This window comes from Pelophylax lessonae (assembly GCF_965119305.1).
Source record: "Pelophylax lessonae genome assembly, chromosome: 6".
NCBI lineage: Eukaryota > Metazoa > Chordata > Amphibia > Anura > Ranidae > Pelophylax > Pelophylax lessonae.
This window is the reverse complement of record NC_138773.1, coordinates 67,604,431-67,629,379: the sequence shown is the minus strand read 5'-3', so window position 1 is coordinate 67,629,379 and position 24,949 is coordinate 67,604,431. Positions and strand designations below refer to the sequence as shown.

At 42.4% G+C, this 24,949-nt stretch overlaps 1 protein-coding gene across 2 annotated transcripts in view; it reads left to right on the top strand.

Moving 5' to 3' along the window:
* RBBP6 (RB binding protein 6, ubiquitin ligase) overlaps positions 1-24,949 on the top strand; it is a 102,873-nt gene that overhangs the window by 13,211 nt on the left and 64,713 nt on the right. For both annotated transcript variants that reach the window (XM_082261073.1, XM_082261072.1), the window contains exons 2-3: positions 15,334-15,433; positions 17,129-17,165. In XM_082261073.1, coding sequence (XP_082117199.1) covers positions 15,334-15,433; positions 17,129-17,165 — 137 coding nt within the window. The remainder of the gene's footprint in view (positions 1-15,333; positions 15,434-17,128; positions 17,166-24,949) is intronic.

The following is a 24,949-nucleotide window of genomic DNA, read 5'->3' as shown; positions in this document are numbered from 1 at the left end:
TATAGCTATCGGGTGCTAGGAAACTCGGTAAGCAGTACAGGGTCTAGTATTTCACAGTTCAAGCATGGCCTCCAGAACAAGAGTTATTCTTGATTTGGAGAAAAGTACAAACCCTCTTTGTACAGCCTGAGCTTAGAAAGCAAGGTGTTCCACAATGGTACAGGGGCTTATAGTATTATGGGTACTTACAGACACAACAAGATAAATGCACTTCATTATGGTTGGTGCTTTAGGCCAGATATTTATTTTTTTCCATTGACCACAATTCAGAATCGGTGCCGGTTCACACTGAAGCGGCACGGCTTTGGGGGCGACCTGTGAAGTCGCGTGCACCGCGACTTCGGCACGACTTGCACGGACTTCAGAAAATAATTGTCTATGCAAGTCGCTCCAGGTCGCCCCGAAGTAGTACAGGACCCTTTTTCTAAGTCGGAGCGACTTGTGTCACTCCTATTAGAACCGTTCTGTACCACACAATGGACCGCGACGGTGCACGACTTGTCAGGCTGACCAAGTCGCCTGACAAGTTGTACTAATGTGAACCGGCACTTAATCCTTCATTTTTATTTGAGTGTTTGTCAGAGGTGGTTACACCCAAACTTTTCTGTCATTTCCTGTTGACAGGTTTCTTTTGTTACTTTGAATGATTCATGCGTAGTGAGATTTCATAAGTGTGGATCATGCATAAATGACTTGCTAGCTTAATCATAAACCTGTTTTGGTTGCTTGTATGAGTATAGATAAGTTTCAGAGGAAGGGTGGTTTTAAATTGTGTACATGTAAAGTCAGAAACTTTTTTTTTTTTTTTATTGCCAAGTGGGGGGAGGGGGGGCGATATTTGTCCATGTCCCCACTGTGGCAACCATTGTCGCAGAGAAAAAGTAAGGGTAAGCCTAGGTTCACACGCATACAGTGCGGAAAATGCAGCCACCTCTGCAGGTTTCCCCAACCGCATTGTAATCGCATGGTGTTTCCAGGTGTCAATTCAATGTTGACAACAGCCCAAAAGGATCGCCAACGCAGTGCAATTGGCACACACTGGATCGCATGGTATAAAACAACCATGCAATGCTGTTGTGGTGTGCCTCCAAAAAAGGTTTCTGCACTTTGGTACAACGTGGTGCGATTTGGTATAATGAATGGTAACGCACTGCACTGAATCGCATTTGAATTGCACAGAAATGCGGTGTGGCTCCTGTGTGATTCACATGCAGCTCTGTGTGAACTGAGGCTTAATCCTAACATTTAGGAGTCCTCCAGCTGAAGTTAGCCCAGGAAGGAAGAGGGGCAGCTTGTCAGTCTATGGCAGGCTCTGGTGAACAGGGCTGAACACTGCAGGAGTAGTACTGGAATTTAGGCCCTGTGCGTTTTTAGGGATGAAAGTCTTCTGCTAAGTAGCATTTTCAGAAGCTATGGTAGCCTACAAATCCATCATTACAGCTAGGGTTTAAGACTAGGTATTGAAGCCTCAATCCACACAAATGTTGCTAACTATTGTATGTAAAAAATGGTAAATTGCAAAGAGTGGTGCAATACAGCCAACATCAGAATTAAATCTGATTTGAACTTTTTACAATGGACTTTGCACACAGAGAAATTCCCCTATTTTTGGGACTTTTTAGGCACTTGAATTACAAAAATATGAGAAGTGAAATGTATAAAAATAAAACTGAATTTATTGGTATATCAACATAAAAAAAGGGACATGGCTAACTAGACTACTATTACACCTTACACCCAATGTTTGAAAATAAGATGAATCTTTCTCCCAAGATGCATTTTGGAGAGTTCACGTATCCATCAGGGGTATGAGGAGTATCATATAGTCAATCAAGTTGTTGTATGTAGACCTGCCATGTTTCAGTTAACAGTCTGAAAGAATCTGTACTCTTGCCTATCATTTATAGTGTGCAATATCATTATGTTTCAGAGGCATAGAAGAGGTGAGAACGCCACCTATATGGAGGGAGTGGGTAGCACTCAGGCCTTAGAGAGCCAACCCCGGGCCTTCATAAAGATCTGGAACATGTAGTCCCCAGTATGGAGGATGTAGCAGGGCTTCTGGCTAGAGAGCCTCATAGGTAATGTTTGTGGTAAATCACCAGTCTTTGAGCATAGAGGATAAATGTCCAGTCCTTGGGGGTCCGAATTCCAAGTTGGGTATACCAGTATCAATCCTGAGCTGCACATGCTCAGTTTGATGTGTTGCTAGAGTTTTTTTGTTTTTTTTTCCTTGGGAGAGTGCGTATGATCAGCAGAGGGTCAGCCTCATAGGGCAATCGGAGTATGAAAACTCCTCCAACAAGCTTTACCAGACACTGATCGAAGTCACAAGACTGCTCTAACTGCTGAGAGAAGGTATTTAGCAGTTTATATTTACTAAATATTGTTGCATTTCCATGTTCTGTGTACTGCAGGGTCCTGGGTTTAGTAACACATTAATGCTAATTGAGTAGCAAGCATATGTTGATTGCCCAGGAGCTTAGAAACCTTGGTAATCTAATGGGTCCATTTACATCATATTGAGCTGTGTTGCCCAGCTATCAGATGGAATAGACCCCAATTCTGCAGAAATCATTTTTTAATTTTTTTCCTCAGTACAGAATGTTACTGCACATACTGTATAACATGTAATGACTTATGTTTTACCAAGGTTGCCATAACACAAAGCAATGCTTTGTAGTATTGCATTGTAGAGTTTCTTTAGTCTGTAAACCAAAACAACAATGTAATTTTCATGCATTGGCAGTAGGGATGATCGAACTTTTGAAAAGTTTGGTTTGACCAGAACACCCGAACTTTGGTAATTAAACACCATTTTGAAGCCCTAAAACCCAATAAATGGCCCTAAAAAGTGCCTAAGGTTCTGGGTCATGCCCCAGGAACTATTAATCACACAAAAAAAGTTCCTAAAAATTCTCGTTTTTGATAGAGAGCCAATCATTGAAAAAATTATTGAAAAAAAAAATGAGATTTCTTTGGATTTAGTGTCTGGGGGGTGGGTCTAAAAAGTGTACCTGTGAAGTTTCAGCTCTGTAGCATGTCCAGAACCAGAAAAAAAAAGAGAGATTGTTTGTTTGTCTTAGAATTGCAGTAGAGCAGGGATGGGGCTCCGCTCCTTTCACACCTGGCTGTTTTTGTTTCAGGCGTTTATTGGGCTTTTTTGTGGACGTTTTTGGAGGCAGGCATGACATCTGAACTTCTGTGTAGGGATATGGATATATATATATATATATATATATATATATATATATATATATATATATATATATATCACACACACACACACACACACACACACACACACACACACACACACACACACACACACACACACACACACACACACACACACACACACACACACACACACACGTATTTATACACATACACACATATAGGTGTGAAAGTAGCGGAACCCTATGCCTGCGCTTATGAAATTATTTGAAATTATTTGCCGGGATAGGGTTCCGCTCCTATCACACCTATGTGTATATATACATATGTGTGTGTGTGTGTATATATACCCCTATACAGAAGTTCAGATGTTATGCCTGCCTCCAAAGACACCCAAAAAATGCCCAATAAACGCCTGCAACAACACACCTGGGCGTTTTTGTTGCAGGCGTTGTGCATTTTTTGGGCATCTTTGGAGGCAGGCATGACATCTGAACTTCTGTATAGGGGTGTACACACACACACACACACACACACACACACACACACACACACACACACACACACACACACACACACACACACACACACACACACACACACACACACATATATATATATATCCCTATACAGAAGTAAAGATGTCATGCTTGCCTCCAAAGACGCCCAAAAAATGCGCAGGTGTGTTGTTGCAGGCGTTTTTATTGGGCATTTTATTTGCTAAATGACTCTTTTGAAGCAGGAGTAACAGAACTGCTTCCACTCTCTTCCACAGCCCCTGAATTACAGTGCTAGAGATTTGGCGGGGCTATGTTATATACTGGGGTGTGTATTTACTACTGATTGGCCTCTGGACCCCCTAGTCACTCCAATCGCATTCCTAGCATCCTCCTGCCCCCTCAGTTGGCTTTTACTAATGTTTCTGGTCCAATCACAGGCTTTTAAAGCCCAGTTCCTGTCCCATTGCATTTTGGTCGGTTCTGGTTGCCGAATTCCGAACTTTTTCCGCAAAAAGTTCGTAATTCGGCCGAATTTTGAACAGTCAATGTTCGGGTCGACCCGAACCGTTTGATCATCCCTAATTGGCAGCTCATTAATTTTGAATGGGCTGCCTTGCGCAGCATAGGCAAGAGCTTGTGTTACAGTACATCATGTGAAGGACCTTTCTGACACAGCAAGCGTAGCTGAAACCTGCTACCTATCATATCTTAGTATTTGTCCAGTAGCCAGGAAACTCGGGAAGCTCCCTAACCAGTTTACAGCATACACTTGAATGGTCAATTTCCATTGTGGTTAAAAAAAAAATCATATAATTGACAGAGCATGTACAACTATATTCAGTGGGGGCAGGTTTAGTTGTTTTCACTCGGGGTGTCAGACCATACCTGTTAATTTTCTGTGATCCGGTATGCAAACTGATACCAAAATGCTTTTTTTTTTAACTACTTGTATACTGCCCACTATGTCGGTAGTTTGACGTTAATTACTGGGTTATGGCAGCAGCTAGCTGCCATACCCGTGATTTTTTCTTTTTTTAAACTGCTGGCGATCCGGAATCTGGCAAGTCATCCCACTGGCAGATTCACCACGGCTTACTTTTATGGGCATTGGGAGAAGTGTCCTTATGTGGTTAAACTGCAACAGTGAAATGGGCAATTAGAATGAAGTGCGTTTCTCCAAATGTTGTCCAGTGCAACGCCTGAGAGAGAGAGAGAGAGGCTACTCCCAACTGAAACGGGAAACTCATTAGTCCACCATTATAGAAATGCCAGTTAAATCTTCTGCCTCAGTTTGGTTGTGTTTCCTCCGGACCCACAAAGCTGCATCTGTTCATTTTCTAGTCTCTGTGCTTTTTGCAGGAGGCTTCCTGACCAGCACCCCATCAAGCTCAGCGAGCCTTGGGCAGTGCAGGTCAGGGGCAGCACATTGGGGCAAGCAGGCCCCCATTTGAGGTTTCACCCCTGCTTAGAGGTATGCAACCATCCCCCCCAGCTGTCATGGATGCCGGTGGTATTCCCCCGCCCCCCCCCCTAGACCATACCTGGACAAAGACCCTGAAGATCTTCCAGGCTGGTTCCTGCCCACCACGATCCTTCCAACCGGTGCATTTGAAGAGTGGGGGTGGGGAGGGGTGCCCCTGCATATAAGGTAGTCAAACACAGCTAGATTCTCCCTCCAGTGGCGCGATTTTCAAATATAAGAAAACGTGCAAAATTTTAAACTGAAATAAGCAGAAATGAACTAACTTTCACAAGCAGAAGCTGACCATAGGATACCAGGAGGGGTCAATACAGATATGTCCACCAACCTGTATGGGGGCTGGGCAGGAAGAGGTAAAGATCCCTATGCTGTGGTTCCCTTTCTGAGACTAACCATGTCAGATGCCTCCCCACCCTGCCCTGCAGATTCTGCTGGTCAGGACAGCTCCAAGGTAAGCCAGAGCACTCTTGAGTCGCCTCTGTCCATACCTCACCAACATATGATTTTTCATGGTGGTGTATGGCAATTGCATGCATCACATGGTCCTTTGTGCTTATCTACAGACAAAAAACCCAGAAGAGAAAAAGGCAAAGACAATTAGCAAGGCATGTGCCTCTTGCGGTCACAGGTTTCCTCCAGAATAGGGAAAAAAACCTTATGCCAAACATGCATCAATAAAATGGTGGACAAAGAGTCACAGGGATTCCTTTAAAGAAATGCTTGATTCTTTTAAAAAGGAAATTAAAAGCAAAATGGGTCCCCTTTGTACAGCCATAGAAAAACTGGCAGCTCCATCCAGGCCAGCACTCCATCTACCAGTAAGACACCCATCCCCTCATGCAGCAAGGTTGAGGTGGACCTAGTGGAGCAGGGATCTGATGCAGACAACTTGGAATCAGAATCCGAAAGTGGCCTTTGCTTGGACTCAGGTGATGAGAATCCAGCATCAGAGGGTAAACTATTCCTCTTGGAGGACAGGAATATTGAGAGCCATAGCAGATAGACTGGCAAACAGCCAGATACAAAGAGCAAAAAGTCTGAGAACTTTCACTACACGATAAGATGTACAAAGGTTTGCAACCAAAAAATTCTAGAACATGTCCGGTGCATGAGTCTCGGAAAAACTTGGTTAAAAAATTGGAAGAACCGGAAAAGAAGCTTCACCCCCAACTGCGAACAAACAGATATGCGTTCACAGAGATGGATACTAAACCCTGGGCTAAATGCCCTAAGATAGATGTTTCCCTCGCCAGAGTCGCAAACAAGGCTGACTTAGCGTTCAACTCTGGAGCCCTCAGTGATCCCATGGATAAAAAGATAGAGGCACTTCTGAGAAAAGATTGGGGAGCTGCAGCAGCAAATCTAATTCAAGCCATAGCTTCCACCTGCATGGCCAGGACCCTATTAGTCTGGCTGACGCAGTTGCAAGAGCTGCTAGAAGAGGATACCCCAAGAGAGAAACTGGTCAAAACAATACCCACTCTAACCAGAGCGGCAGCTTTCCTGGCGGACGCATCAGTGGAATCTAAGGATATCAGCCAGACCACTGGCCTTATCAATTTAGCTAGGAGAGGCCTGTGGCTCAGTCATGGGGAGGGGGGCATCACCTCTAAAAACTGTGGCATCCCATTCACGGGCGATTTTGCTGTTCGAACCCGAACTGGAAACCTTATTGGACAGAACCGCGGCCAAAAACAAGGGGTTGCCTCAAACCAAAAAGAGCCGGGTTAAAACACAGGAGACAAGGAGACCGGACAAGACTGGACCAAAATGCGCTGGTTGCAAGAAAACAGAATTTATCCTCGAGCCTCCTGTTCCAAAAAACCATGACGGTTCCCGGGTGGGGGAGCAGGTGAGTGTTTTTCACGCACTGGTGAGAGGAAACCATGGAAAACTGATTTATCCTTCATGCGGTAGCAGTAGGCTACTCGATAGTGGGTTTTCTCACCCCCCCCCCCCCCAAACCAAATATCCAGGAGTATTCATTGCAACAGTGATGTTGCAGTATGCACATATATGGGTACTGATAGAAAAAAGCTATCGAAGATACCTAGGATTTGTGGTGCACGGCCCAGCTACCACTCCCATTTTCTCTGTACACAGCTCTGCCTGTTGGCATCCTGTCAGCACTCAGGGTCTTCTCAAAACTAATGGAAAAAGCCCTAAAGAACCCAAGACCGCAAGTCACAGGGGTAGGGCCATATCCAAATGATCTACTATTCTTCAAACCAGCAGACTAACGAGATGCCAAAATTGCTCCCAGCCTGAGAGGACCATGGTTCAGTCACTCAAACCTCAGCATTCAGCCTGGAACCCTTTTATACATGGCGAACCCCCTGATGCAAGAGCTCACCCCAACCACAAGGTCACAAAGCCTTCGGCCTGGTTCCTGAAAGGATGAGGTTACTGAACAATGGTCTAACAGGGTGATTGACACTATCTTAGCCAGCAGGAAACCTGTGACTAGAGCCATCTATAAAAAAGTGGGGAGAAAGTTAGTTTTTTTTTCTTCTGGTACAAGAACAGACCTCGTCAAGGGGGCTATTCCGACAATCTTAGATTTTTTTTTTTTTTTTTTTTTTTTTTTTTTTTACAGGAAGGAGCGGACAAGGGCATCTCCCATAACACTTTGAAGTTTCAAGTGGCAGCCTTATCTTCCCGCCTAGATATTAGGCTGGCAGAAGACACGCTCGTAAAGATTCCTTCTCTCATTGAAAAAAGCCACACCTATGAAGTGCGGCAGAACCCGACATTGGACCTCTCCATGGTATTTAAAGGTTTTCTCTCTGTGTCTTTTGAACCACTGGAGGAATGTTCAGATAAATACCTTGCGCTAAAAACGGTACTCCTGGTGGGGCTGGTATCTGCAAGAAGGGTCAGCGAAATTCAGGCTCTATCCATGATGGAACCATACTGCTTAATTCTGACGGGATACAATTCTCCTCAAAACAGACCCAGGCAACCTAAAAAGTCTCTTCGGCTTTCCACAGAACTCAAGAGGTGGTTGTTCCCTCCAGAGTTCAATGGATAGCAGGAAAAGTCACTTACAACAAGCTAGATGTAAGATCCTGATGGCTTACCTAGAGAGAACAAAAGATTGGCGTAAAACCACTCTATTCATCCTCCATGCTGGAGTGAACAAAGGGAAGTCAGCCTCAAAGTACGATAGCCAGATGGATAAAGCTTGTTATTCAAACAGCCTACCAGACACTAAACATTGCCCCGCCGAGTGGAGTCACTGGCCCATTCGGCCAGAGCTTGGGCATCATCAAGTGCAGAAAAAGCTGGGGCAACACCAGAGGAGATCTGTAGGGCAGCGAGATGGTCGAGCTTCAATTCCTTTGCAATGCATTACTGCCAAGATATTTGGTCACAAGCTACTCCAAACTTTTTCCACTCCTAGTAAGTATTGCTTGGTACATCCTCTCGGGCGATTCCCTGGAAGACGATTAGAGAAAACAGTTAAGTACCTGGTAACTCTTTTTTTTATAAGAAGTCTTCCAGGGCAGCATCTGTTCCCGCTGTAAACATAAAAAGGGTTTTGCGGATTCAAAAGCTTACTGGGGTTTCCTTCGGTGCTTTGATATTGCTGAGACAGAAGGTATGACTGGCATTTTTTATAATGGTGGACTAATGTGTTTCCGGTTTCAGGAGGGAGGAGCCTATCTCTCTGCCCTGGAAGACTTCTTAGAAAAAGTTATCAGGTACCTAAATCTGTTTATATATAGAGGGTATAGAAATGGATGTTTTTGAAATTCCCTTTTCTTTTTTTCTTGATCTCTTCATCCATCTGTATACATTGCCAGGATGTTTGCAAACCGGATTATATATCTTTACATTATTCTGTTTATAATAAGAAAACATCTGTGCGGACGATACGCGTCAGGAGCTCGCAGTAGAACTTCATTTTAATACATTGCCTGTTACCATGCGATTTTTGTAAGTGCGATTCCTTTTACTTCATTAAAAGTTTTTAGCAATATTCCGCTATGTGCACTCCTTTTTCGGGTTTTCATGTCATCTGGTCTTGAGACTTCCATCCCTCTGCCTACCACCTTATGAGTTGAAAACTACTTCCATGGTAATGATCATAGGCGGAATCAGGATCACCTTGTAAAGCCTGAACAGGTCTGTTTGCTACATGGCAATTCAGACCCATTTGATCTGGTGAGAGCCCACTTTTACTGTTCACTTGGTGTTGGGATTCTTTTCATCACGTTTTGGATTTATATATGTATACCAACAAGATGGATCATTTCTTTGGGACTTTTATTTAAGCCCTATTTCAGTATTGGACTTTATTTCACAATATCCTATATTATATATTCAATTGAACTCTTGTATATTATGTACACTCATTAGCGCTGCACTTTTTTCTTCCACTTGTTGTTTTTATAATTTGTTTATCAATTATGTTGTGCTGGCAGCTTGACTTGTTTTGGTACTAGCGCTTTCTAGACACTTTTTTAGTGCAATATTACTTATCGCTGTAATACTAGACACTGCATATTGGTTTAGTAAACATCCCGGGTATGAAATATTTTGAAACATGGGACTGCACCAAAGTCGGTCACAATCAGGACAATAGAATCTGGTTTCCTTTCTGATTTTCCTTCAACTGTCATCTCCCTTCGAGCAACAAACCACGCACATCCTTGTAGGTGCTGACTTTTTCTCGGTTGGTGGGATGTAGTCCATTAAGTGACGATCAGTCAGGCGTTCCCGGTTGACAATGACAGCAGCACGACGTCCAGCTCAATTCACAGCCATTGATGGTGTTTGGTGGTTCACAAAGATACGTTTGGCAACTTTTCTAATTTAGTCAGAATGAATCACTTTTTTTTGGAGCAGAATATAGGCATTCCACAAGCATTGCTCAAGAAGATGTCAGAATATCTTCTTGTCGTACTTGTTTTGCTGTTTCCTCATTGCTGGGTAGAATGTCATAGCTTGGTTGGCTCTGTTGACGCCTCCCATGGTGTTATTGTCTCACTACTTGTGGCTTCATCATTTCTTTCCCACCTTTTGTGCGTACCATAACAGCGGAGGTATTATGAACTGTACTCAGCTGCACATCTTTCTTGTCACGCCATCGCAGTGCCATCATTTTTTGCCTTTCTGCCAGGCAACCATTTCTCCAGTCTTCAGCCTCTTATTGCCAAATGTTTACAATATGTCGCGCCGGTTGGACCTAACGGTTCCATAGGCATCTTTTGTTTTGCAGAAGAAACTCCTAAAGTTCAGGAGAGGTATAAAAGTTGTCGGTTATTATGCAATAGCCCTGATTTAGCCATGGCTCAATGAGTGAAAGAACAGAAGATGTTGCCATTCCATAGTTGCTGTATCTTAGATTGAATTTTGTTCCTTTTTCCAGTGTATATGAACGATTTCCAGATGCAGCCAGTGACGATTCGCATAACACGTAGGATTTTACGCCAAATCGTGGCCTCTTTGATGCAGTGTATTGTACACAGCTGAGCCTTCCCTTGTAGCTTATTAGACTTTCATCTATGCTGATTTCCAAGTGTAAATATTTAATGATCAGGGAAAAATCTGTACTCTGACATGACCATGCCAAAGAATTGAGTTGCATGTAATGTATTGTCCAATACCACTTCTGCAGGGGTTTCCCCACCACTCCCTGATTATTATGGCCCACTGGTTATTTGTTCCCACTTTCTGCTTCCTGAAAACTTCCGATGCAGAGTAGCTAATTTGTTGCTCTTTGTAACAGTTTGTCTCAACTATTTTTTTTTTTTTCAATAAATGAAAAAAGGTATAGTGCGCCCTCAACACAATCATAAATATTAAACATATGACATCTGGGATGACCCAAATATTATGGTTTTCTTCATACAGTATGAAAAACCATATGTGAAAATTCTTTATGCAAAAACATATAATTTATAACAATCGTGAGAAAATTATATATATATATATATATATATATATATATATATATATATATATATATATATATATATATATATATATATATATATATATATATATATATATATATATACACAATCTCAAATAGCCAAAGATCAAGCTTCCCTCAATAGTGGATCTTCAATCTTGCTAATCTTAGACCGATATGTGAGGGTGAAATAGCCTCTTACCAGATAACACTAAACAGTGAGCCTTATTTTATTGATAAATAGGCATTTCCACACGTGAACAAATGAAATCAAGTGCGGTGACACCTCGATGGTAGAGCAAACTTCTTACCAGAAGTATGTAGAGGGTAGGCATAAACCACTGTTTATACGGATGCACCAGATAGAAGGTATCCAATGGCGGCTTCAATGCGTGGGCTGAATGTTTCTCCATTCCACTATATCCAACTCACCGATGTGGCTGGCGATACTGTACTCTAATGTAGCTCCCCTATAACAAAAGATATAAAGTGCCAATAGTGCATTATCCTTTAAAAAAAAAAAAGAAAAAAAAAAAAAAAACTTTATTAAAGAAGAAACACACTTACATGGCAAATGGAAGGAACTGGGCATAAACAATGGTTCCAAGTGTACTGAACGTGACCGCCTGCAGTGCGGAACACGTGGTATGGCGTGGCTACACTGACACGTTTCTCCTTATCAGGCTTCACCTGGGACCGGAGCCACACTGTCGCACCACGTGTTCCGCACTGCAGGCGGTCACGTTTGGTACATTTGGAACCATTGTTTATGCCCAGTTCCTTCCATTTGCCATGTAAGTGTGTTTCTTTTTTAATAAAGTTTTTTTAAAATGATGATTTTGCACAGACCAGCCCTGATTCTCCTCTTCTGGGGTCCCCCACCAATGCTTCTGGTTTCTCCTGCCCTCAGAGTGTTCTCAATAGCAAGCTGCCAAGTATAGTATAGAGTTCCCCTATATAGCAAGGTAAAAAAAAACTTCTGCCTTTTTAGAACCACTCACTTCCTCCCCAGGACTACATGTCCATGAGGCATTGCTCCTCACACATGCACAAGTTCTCAGACACTTACAGCTCAGTACACCATCCATACACGTCAGTATGTGTGCTGCACTTCTGACATGTATGGATTGTGTACTGAGCTGTATGTGTGCTGCACTTCTGACATGTATGGACCGTGTACTGAGTAGGGCTGCCACGACGCGTCGACTACAAAAAATCGTCGACGTGCGGAAAAAGCGTCAACGCGTGACGTCACACGCCCCCGGCCGGCCGCCGCGCCGCTTGAAGCATTGCCGGCCGGGTGAAATTCCCCCGCCGGGCTCCGGAGACGAGAGGTGAGCGCTGACCGTCTCCAGCACCCCTGTACTCCCTGTACTGCCACAGCTTCTGCCGCAACACATTCGCCATCCTCCCCGATCACCCAACTGCGGCGCTACACCGGCTTGTAATGGCCTGTACTAGGTGGGAGGGCTTACTGGGGGGTCTGTACTGGGAGGGGGGGCTTACTAAGTGGTCTGTACAGTACAGACCACTTAGTAAGCCCCCCTCCCAGTACAGACCCCCCAGTAAGCCCTCCCACCCAGTACAGACCCCTTAGTAAGCCCCCCTCCCAGTGCAGACCCCTCAGTACTAAGTACAGACCACTTAGTAAGCCCCCCTCCCAGTACACTAGTGCAGCAGACCCCCCAGTAAGCCCTCCCACCCAATACAGACCACTTAGTAAGCCCCCCCCTCCCAGTGCAGACCCCTCAGTAAGCCCTGTACTAGGTGGGAGGGCTTACTGAGGGGTCTGAACTGGGAGGGGGGGCTTACTAAGGGGTCTGTACTGGGTGGGAGGGCTTACTGGGGGGTCTGTACTGGGAGGGGGGGGGGGCTTACTAAGTGGTCTGTACTAGGTTGGAGGGCTTACTGAGGGGTCTGTACTAGTGTACTGGGAGGGGGGCTTACTAAGTGGTCTGTACAGTACAGACCCCTTAGTAAGCCCCCCCCCTCCCAGTGAAGACCCCTCAGTAAGCCCTCCCACCCAGTACATACTGTACTAGGTGGGAGGGCTTACTGAGGGGTCTGCACTGGGAGGGGGGTTTAGTAAGTGGTCTGTACTAGGTGGGAGGGCTTACTGAGGGGTCTGAACTGGGGGGGGGGGGCTTAGTAAGTGGTATGTACTAGGTGGGAGGGCTTACTGAGGGGTCTGAACTGGGAGGGGGGCTTACTAAGGGGTCTGTACTGGGTGGGAGGGCTTACTGGGGGTCTGTACTGGCAGGGGGGGCATACTAAGTGGTCTGTACTAGGTGGGAGGGCTTACTGTGGGGGTCTGTACTGGAAGGGGGGCTTACTGAGGGGTCTGTAGTGGGAGGGGGGCTTACTGAGGGGTCTGTATTAATTACAGGATTAATTAGCTAATCAAAAAAACACTAAATTAAGCAAAAAAATAAAATAAAAATAATCGTTAGATTAGTCGACTAATCGTAAAAATAATCGATAGATTAGTCGACAGACAAATTAATCGTTAGTTGCAGCCCTAGTACTGAGCTGTATGTGTGCTGCACTGTATTTCCTGATATGTAAACATAATGCATTCTGTATGCAGGCCAACTATATTCAGCTGACCAACTAATTGATTGTGAAAATAGTTGAGGACTATTTTCATATTCGATAGTTGTTTCAGCCCTAGGCACAACCCAATTGTTCTCTGCATCATGTTCACACCACAACACTGGTATCCCGTGCAGATTTTTCCTGCGCAGGAATCTGCAATGTGTATGCAGTTTTCTGCACGGGGAAAAAAAACTGACCTGACCCTAAGTTTGGTGTGAATAATAGGGCACAACTGACACGTGTGAAAAGCGATGTCCACGTGCATGCTTTCCTCATCAGTTTTCATGCAGGTATAGTGTGAACCATCCCTAGACTTCTGGTCTTTAAAATGCTCCGCAAGATCTATTTTGTTGGGATTTGTGTGTAAATTCTATATTTAACTCAAAAAGCCATTCCATTCCCACTATGTACGATTTTGGCTGCCTTTAGTAGTGACAAGACTTATACATTCTACAGTTTACAATTTATTGCATGGACTCGGCCTAATATTAAAAAGGAATGGATGTTTTATCGTTTGAGCTAGTGGGATCTGTAGAATTTGTAACTTCCAAACCCCTTAAGGGTAGAAAAATACTTTCTATAACTATGAACCTCTTACCTTCTGCGTCATTTAATTGCTTGAGTTTTCATGTGAAACCAACCTAATTGTTTGAGTTTCCTGCCATACAAAGATCAGGAGTATAACTACCTCTTTCAGTGAAAATATCTTGTCACATTACCTACATTAAAGTAGAACTATAGGCAAAACAGTGTGTTTTTGTTTGTTTTTTGTTTTATTTTGGATACAGCAAGGGAGGGTTGCTTTTTTTTTTTTTTTTTTTTTTTTTTTTTTCCCATGTGTCCCATTTGCCTTCACTTCCTGTCCTCTAACCAAACAGGAAGTGAAAGGCAGCCCTTGCAAATTAAGGAAATTCCTTGGGGACCCCCAGGTCACCAGAACTAGTGTCCCCATAGGAAGATTTCCCCTCCAATACTTTTCTGGGGACATCCCAAAATTTGGGATTTTCTTTTACTTTCAATAATGGTAAACAGAACAAATAGGGTGCTACTCCCTAACAGAGGCAATAAAAAAATGACAGGTGTACTAATCCATCTCCCCTCTATCAAAAACCTAAAAAAAAAAAAAAAAAAAAAAAAAAAAAAAAAGAGAGCCCTTATTTATACTTTAATAAATTCTAGTAATTAACATTCTGTGCTTAGTTAATGTTTCAGTACATCATTATACAGTATGTGTGTATGTAAGGACAGGACCCCTCAAAATAACTTGAACGTTGCAAATCTATCTTCATATTGCCTGCAGCTGAAGGTGATGAGATTTGTACAAGTTTTGAAATTTTGCTAAATGTATCTTTATTTTCCATTTCACATCCATGCAGGTATTTTAAGAGTCGGTTCACACTGGGGCGGCACGACTCTGTACTACTTCGGGGGCGACTTGTGCATTCCCATGCACCACGACTTCGGAGCGACTTGCATGGACTTCACATAATGGAAGTCTATGCAAGTCGCTCCGAGGTCGCCCCGAAGTAGTACAGGACCCTTTTTCTAAGTCGGAGCTAGTGTGAATCGAGTCTTGTGTCCAGTGTATAATAGCACTTTGTTTCATGCGGAAGTTGTTCCAGTCATTGTACTTAATGCTTTACTTTTTTTAACCACTATAGAGTACACAGACGAAGCTGCTCTTATTCCTAAGAACTCATCTGTCATTGTTAGGAGAATTCCGATTGGTGGAGTGAGAACAACAACAAAAACATTTGTCGTGTAAGTGCTGTTGTAATTTTTCACCATGTTGCATTTATATAGCTGTATGTTGCGTAAGAAAATGTAGGGATTTGCTTTTTAGTTTTCCAATGTTCCTTCAACGTGCTATGGGGGCTTGAAACTATATTGGGTTGCTGTTGGAAGTACATTTTGATCAGCAATTAAAGCAAATATAATTACTTAAATCTATCTTTCACTCCTGTTATCTTAATCGTAATACCAGCTTTGTGATGCGTAAGCTGCCCATAGATGGATCGAAATGGGCTGGTTCAGCAGGGGCTGTCCAAATTTCAATACATGTTTGGGTACTATGGTTGTGCAAAAGTTGATCTACCAACTGACTTATGTACATCTGCCCTGTCCAATTTTCCATGCTCGATCGGTGCCGCAGGCTTATAGACTGCAGCACTGATCAGTGTATTCTGATGGGGGTAAGGGAATCCTTCCCGTTCTTGTAGTACAATGGATCAGCAGGAGGATTCCCGCATCCTTTTTTAATGTATGGATTAAGGATTCGGGTCAAATTTTTTTTTTTTTAATTTTTTGGTCAACCTGTGGGTTGAATGGAAAAAAAAAAAAAACCTGACTAATATGTGGGCTGTCTTACACAGCCTGCCTTGGACTCCCTCCTGGAACAGAGTTGAAAGAAGTGAAGAGTTGGGGTATATGGTTGCTGGCAACTGCCAGGAGCTCTGTTTAGGTGCAACTTACTGTCTGGTAAGGCATGGTAGATGAATATGAGAGCTCTTTGAGAATCGTGGTGATGGGAAAGTATAATTAATGTCAGGTTTAGAATTTAGTTTAAAGTCAGTTGCAATTATTGTATCTGAATAGTTTTTAGTTTTGCTCTTTAAATAAACCAACTGATCCTAGTTACTTGACCCCTTGGAGGAGCCTAAGCCTTTTTCTGACATATGTTGTTTACAAGTTAAAATCCATATTTTTTGCAAGAAAATTACATAGAACCCCCAAACAGTATATATATTTTTAGCAGAGACCCAAACGACACACATAGCTGTCATTTGGCTTGGGTACCCCCATAGCAAGGTGCTTGCTGTGGGGGCACTTACCAGGAGGTAGGTGCCAGGAGCCCAGAAGAGGCACCTGAGAAGAGGAAGATCTTGGCTGCCCTGTGCAAATCCACTGCAACAGAGCAGGTAAGTAAAACGTTTGTTATTTTTACTGAAAAAAAGACTTAGTCACTTTAATCCCGTTAAGAACTTGTGGTCAGACATCAAGAGGCAGGTGTGTTAAAAAAAAAAAAAAAAAAAAAAAAAACTCCCAAATTTTGACAAACTCCAAGCATTGAATATGTAAGAATAGGCTGCCATCAGTCAGGATGTGGCCCAGAAGTTGATTGACAACATGCCAGGGCGAATTGCAGAAGTCCTAAAAAGGAGGGTCAACACTGCAAATATTGACTCTGCATAAACCTAATGTGATGGTTAATAAAAGCCTTTGACACTTATGAAACGCTTGTAATTATAATTCAGTATATCCTAGTAACATCTGACAAAAAATCTAAAAACACTGAAGCCGCAGACGTTGTGCAAATTATTATAATTCTCAAAACCTTTGGCCACGGCTGTACACGTTTAGTATGAACATGCTCAGAAATTTGCTTTACTTTATATTTTACATTGGTTGCGAATTGATTTCGCTAATTGCTTTTCTCTTTTCTCACTTGCTTTCTAGAAATCGTAATGAGCCAGTGAGTGGAACATCAAAAGCAGTATGTAAAACCCACAATCACCCTTTTCCTTATACTTCTTTACTCCAGCCTTTAAAATGCAGGCACACACCTGCTCCTCTTTTTCTGTGTGGTTCTGTTGAAACTGTGAATTTGTAAAAGCCACTGTATTTTGCATACTAGTACTGATGAGCTATTTGTGAAAGTGCATATTTCCCCTTGGTGCTGTATTTCATATTGAATGCAAAATGATTTCCTGTTATACAGGACCATGTACCGTCTGTATGAGCGGTCACTAGTGTGAACATGCTGTCATGTTCTATTGTGTTTTGACTTTAAGATCTGTTTGTATAGGTCTTATGTATTGTTTCTTTTTACAATAAAGTATTACATGTGTCAGTTTTTATAAAACGTATATTATGAAACTGGGTTGTTTACATTTTACATCTTGCATTATTTTACAAATGTACTGTTTAAATCTTTATTATGAACTGCCTTTTTCTCTGCTTGAAAGAATTTCTTGCAGCATGTTATGTAATGATGATGTTACAGTATATTGACTAATTACAGATTATCTGTTTTCAATGCACCTGTTCTCTACTGGGTTGTGGCCTCACCTTATTGTCTGTCACATGTGATGTCTCAAAAGCATTGGAGCCAAGTCATTTTTACCCTAGCTTAGGCAGTTATTGTGTTTAATAGTCCCCAGGGTCCAACGTTGCAGAGCTATATATTTAATAATACAGGGCTGAACAAATCTCTGGAGCCATATAGTCTTGGGAAGCACCTTGTTTGTCTTCCCTTTTATAAAAGATGGAAAAAAAAAAAAAAACGAAAGACTTATACTCTAATAACATAAAGCAATGTTAACAATCTTCCTGTGATAAATGAAGTCATCCAAGTGCCCTGGAAAACTGAGCTCCGTCCGTGCGCTGGTCTGTTTGAACTCTGGACTTGACTTGCAGCCATGTGTAAAAGGTTTCTTTGCAACTGGTCATGGATTTGTGTTGAGAGCTTTAGTTCTGTGCAACTGTAAATAAGGTATCAAAACTGAACTATATGGCAGTGTCCAATTAAATTTAGAGAATAAAATCAATTTCTATATTGCCTCTTTCACCAATGCGCTAAAGCCTGTACACCATAATTTTGCCATTTTTGCGGCTGGAGCCGCCAGGCGCTGCTTGCAGGCTGCCCATGTAGGTCCATGGGAAGACGACTGCTGCATGCACACAGCGGGTGAGCGGCCCCAAGCATACTCTGTTTGTTTGGTTCTACTCATCTGAACCCACACACCGGTGTTCTTGCAACTGCTGTGCTGCTCTAGACTTGTATAGGCTACCTGCATGCAGCCCCTAGTGGGGCCAGCCGCGTAAACGGTGCATTCATGTTATGAGCCTCAGTGCCCATATGAAAGAGGGCTATGAATCTGCCTAACAGCACTGGAAATTTGTGTACAAAATTAGTGGTGCTACATTACTGCCTTGTAGAATAGTACAAAAATGTTTTGAGTTTGATAGAATGGGCTTTAATTACATGGCTGGTTGCCATGTAACTGTTCTGTCACAAAATAAGGCCTGTAGCGACAATTGGGGGTTTGGTGTACCAGAGGGTATACAGGTGAAGCTAACTGATATACCTTAAGCACTGTTCCTGAGCTCTCTACTGGCCAAAGACCTCTTCAGCACAGAGGTTTCTGGGTATCCATCCATGGCTGTTGTCATTGGTCGGGCCAAGATTGCATCACTCCAGCGCACACGTGAGTTCAGTTATCTTGGCATTCCTGAAATTCGGCACTGAGCTGTGCCAGCTCTGTGTTCAGTGAGGACAGGCAGGTAAGTACCTTTTTAATAAAGAAGTGACATAGTATGTCTCTTCTGCATCAAAAATCCTGCCTGTTGGTGATTTTTTTTAAAGTTCCGCTTTAAGGTAGACACTGGTTGATGGTCTCGGGATCAGTTACCAAGCAGTCGTTTCCCTGATGTACTGATATATACACTTTTACATTGGGCATGTAAAGCAGGGAGGGAACGTGCTCAAGCAGTGACATTTCTGGGTATAGACATATAGTGGTTTCCTGGTTTTGCTGAAATTGGCAGTATCAGGCAAGTATTCTGTGTTTTTGTCTGCACTTTTCCCTAAAGTGGATGTAAATCCCATTAATGAAATCTGACCTATGCACATATATCTGTAGTGTTTACTTATCTCTCCCCAAAGCTCTGAGCGCAGTGTCTTTCTGCTGCTTCGTTCTTCTGTTATCAGCATGAAAACTTCTGACAAGCTCTCCACACAGATCAAAAAAGATGGAAATTTGTGTCAGAGTGGGTGCTTGGAGCTATAGAAGCAGAGAGCTTATTCACAGTACAGTTCTGCAAGTTTTTTTCATTCCTCTGCCTATGTGGAGAGGGGGTGTGTGCCTTTCCTCCAATCAGCTCACACACAGTCTGTGACCAGATTTCACACCCACTGCTGATTGAGGAAACAAATTTGTAACACCATGTGCACTTTTCTAAACTGTGTAGAAAGCGGAAGACAGCAGATATGAAAGTAAAACTTATGTAGGGAGATTCATTAGAGGCTGCTCACTTCACTGGGTATATGTGAGGGTTTACATCCACTTTCAATGCGTCCTTCTGTGCACTTAAAGCGGTTGTAAACCCGAAAATGAAAAAAAAACAAAAACCTGCGAGACAAAGGCATAATGAGCTAGTATGCATCGCATACTAGCTCATTATGTATTACCTTAGAACGAAGCCCCGACACGGACCCCCGGACATCGCTGCGGGCGCCGCCATGATCCCTCGGCGTCTTTTCCGGGTTCGGCAGCTCCGGCGCTGTGATTGGCCGGAGCCACGATGACGTCACTCCCGGGCATGCGCGCGGGAGTGATTTTCCGGCAAGCTCCCGAACCTTCAGAGCGCATGCGCCGCTCGCGTGAGCAGCTGCATGCACTGCAAATATCTCCTAAACCGTGCCGGTTTAGGAGATATTAATTGTACCTACAGGTAAGCCTTATTATAGGCTTACCTGTAGGTAAGTGTCAAAAAGCGGGATACTACAGCTTTAACATTTTTGTGACCAGGGGTCCTTGATGCCCACGCCAAAATGTAGCATTGGTCAGCTTGACTAGAACTTAATTTGCCTACCTAATTTCGTGTTTTCAAGGGCATATACATATTATTCTGGTAGTGTTTTTAGGACCCATTCAGAGCTTTGCTTTCTGGTTACTGCAACGCTTGGTGCGTTGCATTATCGTTATTTTAGGACAGTCAAAAGTGCTGTTGCATTAGTAAGCAATGCACTTGCTAAGAATGATCGTGTTCTGTGTTAAAGGGTCTAGTACAATTTATTTATTTTTTTTTTTCCCTGCATTAAGGTGCATTTCCAACCTATTAAAAATGAATGGGTTGCTTTGACAATGCTTTTTTTTTTTTTTTTTTTTTTTTTTTTTTTTTTTTGACTGTATGCCACTTTAAAAGCTGCACCCTATCAACTACTGTCAAAGTGCCTCCCTCTGCTAGGGAACAGCTTTGTAAACAAAGCTATGTACTCACTATGATTGGCCTTCATAGTGATCACATGATTGGAACCTTGCTGGTTGGCTTTAGATCATTATTTGACAGGGCAGCTTTCTGAGCACAGTCAAAGCTAGAGGCTGCTCGCCCCTCTGTTAGCCTATAGCTGGGTACACATACCAGTGGATTAAATGGGGGAAAAAAAACTAACAGATCCCCCCCCCCCCCCCCCCCCACATCAACACAAGTGATGCTGTTGTAGGGTTTACTCCTGCTGCGGTACAGTATTGTATTCCGACAGGTAAACAAACACCCCCCCCCCAGAATACACTGGCCAGCGCTTGCTGTGTATACACAGGTATTTAGTGGCAGAAATCTGAAATTGCCAAAATTGCATTCAGAAGAGGAGCGTTAAGGCAGGAAACTCCTGGTGCGTCATAACTGCTTTTACACATGCCTAAACGCATTTAGCATTTTAGTGGCCAGAATAAATATTTCGGAAAATAAAATGAACAAAGGCCTGATGCCCCTAAATGCATTTGATAAATGTGTCTTTAGATACATTAAAGCTATTTTTCTCTTGCAAGGAGGGAGGCGTTCAGAAGATAAACTCCCAGTGAGCATGAGGCCTAATAAACCAGTTTGTGGGCAGAAAGCAACTGATGACTGACTTGGAAGAGCATTGGTTTGCTTCCAAAGGCTTCTAACACCTATTTTAGGAGGACTCTTGTCTTTCAAATCTTTCATAATTTTGCTATACACAGAACAGTAGGAACATTTGGGTTCCACCTGCCACTTCAGAGAAATGGTCACAATTTGGAGAATGCTGTAGAAAGTTATGCAGCAACTCTACTGCAGTATAGGACATTCCCTTGCACTAAGGTAAAAAAATGTGCCAGATGTGCACGGCTGCATCTGGTCTCTTTTCACTCCTTGCTTTTACAGGCTTTGCTGAAATTAGTGAGAACTATTGGCCCCTGCTGCTGTCAGTCAAATCCTGTGAGGAAGTAGGGGCAGGACCAAGCTGCGCTGTGTGCGTTTAGGGACGCACACAGTCTGGCTCGGGAGCACATCCGCATGTGTGCCCCCATAGCAAACGGCTTGCTATGGTGGCCCATGCAGCAGAGGAACAGCGGACCGTGCCAGCAGGGACCCTAGAAGAGGAGGAGCGGGCGCTGCGCGATACAATACCATTGCACAGAGCAGATAAGTATAACCTGTTTGTTTATTTTTTTAAAAGAAATGCCTTTTACAGCCATTTTAATCAAAACAGTGTTTTAAACCAAAAGTAGCTTCATAAATTTCTTTCAGAATATCTCGCATTTGTGTGTTGCAAGGTCCACACATTGCTTAATTACCCACCCACCTTTTTCTTCTGTACAGATTTTAGAAATAGTAACCTAGTTGGTGACGACAAAAAATCTGCAACCAACTATTTAGACAAGGTTCTCGACAACAAATAATTGGAAAAAGTCTTGCTGCTGTAATCTTGTCCCAAGCTGTCACTGTGTTTGATCGGTCTGTTTTCACGCCTTCAGTCTGTTACAATTTTATGCCCTTGCTTGAAGGTGCGCTCTATTTGCAGTCATGAAAACTGAACGGATAAACACTGTGTACACACCAACTAATCTTGGAGACCCCATTTTTATTTTTCCAAATTTCAATGTTTATAAAGATTCTAAAATAAATTCTTAGTGTCATAGGGTACCATTGTGTTCTCCTATCACATAGACCTCATTCCAGACACAAGTGAAACCATAATTCATGTACAGAGCCATTGTATTTTATGCCCAGGGCAGGTGTGCTTTAGATGGCATACACAGTTGCAATACTGTGTCCCAAGAAAATGCCTGCACATTTGGTTCTGAAAAAATGGGACTTCCAGTTTTCCTGGAAATCCCTTAATGGGATAGCTACCATATCTGCCTATCAGATGAGAAAGGGAGGGGCGTGGCTTTCTTTCTTGACAGAGGTTGTCTGTTATGATTGGCATTAAAGCCTGGTCAAATCATTTTTGCAAAGCAAATGAGCCTGTGCACTTTTTGGATCTTCAGAACATTTGCAAAAGTGCCTACTTCTGTTAAATGTATTTTGTTAGTACCCACCTTCTATGCAATGGTAATTGCTGGTACTCTGATTTCTGCATCTTTGGAACATTTGTAATCCATGTTAATGGTTTTTATTCTTACTGCTAGTATACTTCACTAACAGGTTTAGGTTAATGTCCACATAAATTAAAGGTAAAGGTTCTGTTTATGATGTAGAAATAAGCAAATCATTTGCTGTATTGATCCCAGATTACGTTTCAATTTCACCTGTTGAGTGGTTGTTGTAATATATTGTTGTGCAAGTCTTAAACATTTCTTGCAATAATTTGCATTTTAATTTGTCTTGTATAGCATGTGTATACAATGAGTCACATGTGTTTGAAATAAAATTTAAATTTATTTTAGCAGTTTGTGTTCTTGGAATGTCTGTTGCATTTAAATGTAACTGATAAGCCCTATTGATATACTTGCAGATGGATGCTAGTGTTCAGCTTTAGCTTTTTTGGTTTTGTTTTGGTTTCTTTGGGGTTTTTTTTTTTGTGTAAAGTGAGCCTCTATGCCGCCAAATATTTGGCTACACATACACTTAAGGCTCCATTCACACCTGGGCGTTTTTGAGCGTTTTATAGCGTTCCAATACGCCCAACAAGTAAAACCCCATTCATTTAAATGGCCCCTGTTCACATCTGAGCGTTTTAACACCTGAAGCAAAATGCCTGTAGCTGAAAAACGTACATGGGCTTCTTTTTGTGCTGATTACCAGCGTTTTTATAGATGTCAATGCCTGCCTCCAAAAACGCCTGAAAATCGCGGTAAAAAACGCTAGCTCAAGTGTGAATGTAGCCTTAATATCTTAAGTTAGTAACACAGGCAATGAAGTAGCTTTCCCAATTTTTTTTCTTTTGTACCAGCTCATGGCAGGCTTCTGGCCTTCTAATATAAACAACCGGAAGGTGTTTCTAAGATGTTAGAAACACTGAAACCAGACTCCTATAGCAGCCTTTCTCAAGCTTTTTACCCCAAAGAACAGACATTTTTTTGAAGATTTGAACAACCCCTGCTAAAAATATCTGCAACTCTTCCTACATTTGTATGATCAGAAGTAGATATACTTATCCATAAATGTGGCATTTCCAGAGTATCGAACACTCCAGGTGGATTATATCATAAGTAAAATAATTGAATTAATTGTATTTAGTAATGGCCAAAAAGGAAATGGAGCCAAAACCATTTGCTTTGGTCAGTGTAGTGACCTGTGGACCTTTTTTCCATTGATAGTATGATCCAATGCCTCAGTGGGAAGAATCCATTCCTTACTGGTAATTTTAACTTCATGTTAAAAACCGCCAGAGGTCAGGGTGGCTTATTGTAAAGCTTTACTTCTCATTAGGAATTACTTCTCATTAGGAATATGTAAGAAGTTTTTAATGTTCATTGTCTAGGCACATGTGCACTTTAGTTTTACATCACAGATCTATGCAGTTTAAAGCAGTATTAACCACAAAAATAAACCTTTATAATTGCAGCTTACCAGTTCTTGTGATGGCTGCATCAATTTCTCTTTTTAAGCTTGCTTTCATCTAGTAATCCAGCCAGCAAGTCTGTTTTTCACAGCACAAACTCCAGCAGAATGTCAGTTTACATGGAAGAGACAAACCACTTAACACTGACAGGAGTGATTTAAAATGATCAGCTTTTTTTCATGCAAAACCTTTAGACCTGATTTCACACCGACGTGATTTTTGGATGCATTCTAGATTTGCATGACTAGTGAAATAACGTGTTTCTGTGCAGGCCGCTCAAGTATATGCAGTGCGAACGTGATGCGTGTTTGATATGATGTGGTGCGATTTTGAGCCCCATATAGTTGAACTGAAAACACAGGAGTTCAGATATGCGATTCAAGTGTGTTTTCTAGGGCTGTTTCTCAGGAGAGAGATCAAAATTTCAGCTGCATCCAAATCGCAGATGAACATGGATGAAGTCGCCCTGGCTTATCCTTTAAATCGCACTACAATATTCATTGAAATCGCACCGCATCAATGTGAGCTTGGCCTTACCCCAAAAAGAAAAAAACTGTTTGGTGTAACTGGTTGTGTGAGCTAGTTTGGCTTCAATTAGTGTATCTAAATCTGCTAATACATTTAACAATACCCCTCTTCCCTGACTGACAATGCTGCTGTTTGCTGTGCCTCCTCGTCTCATTCCTCCAGAGCTCTCACTAATGCCGGTAGTGTTACTGATCAGATCACCAGGTGATAACCGA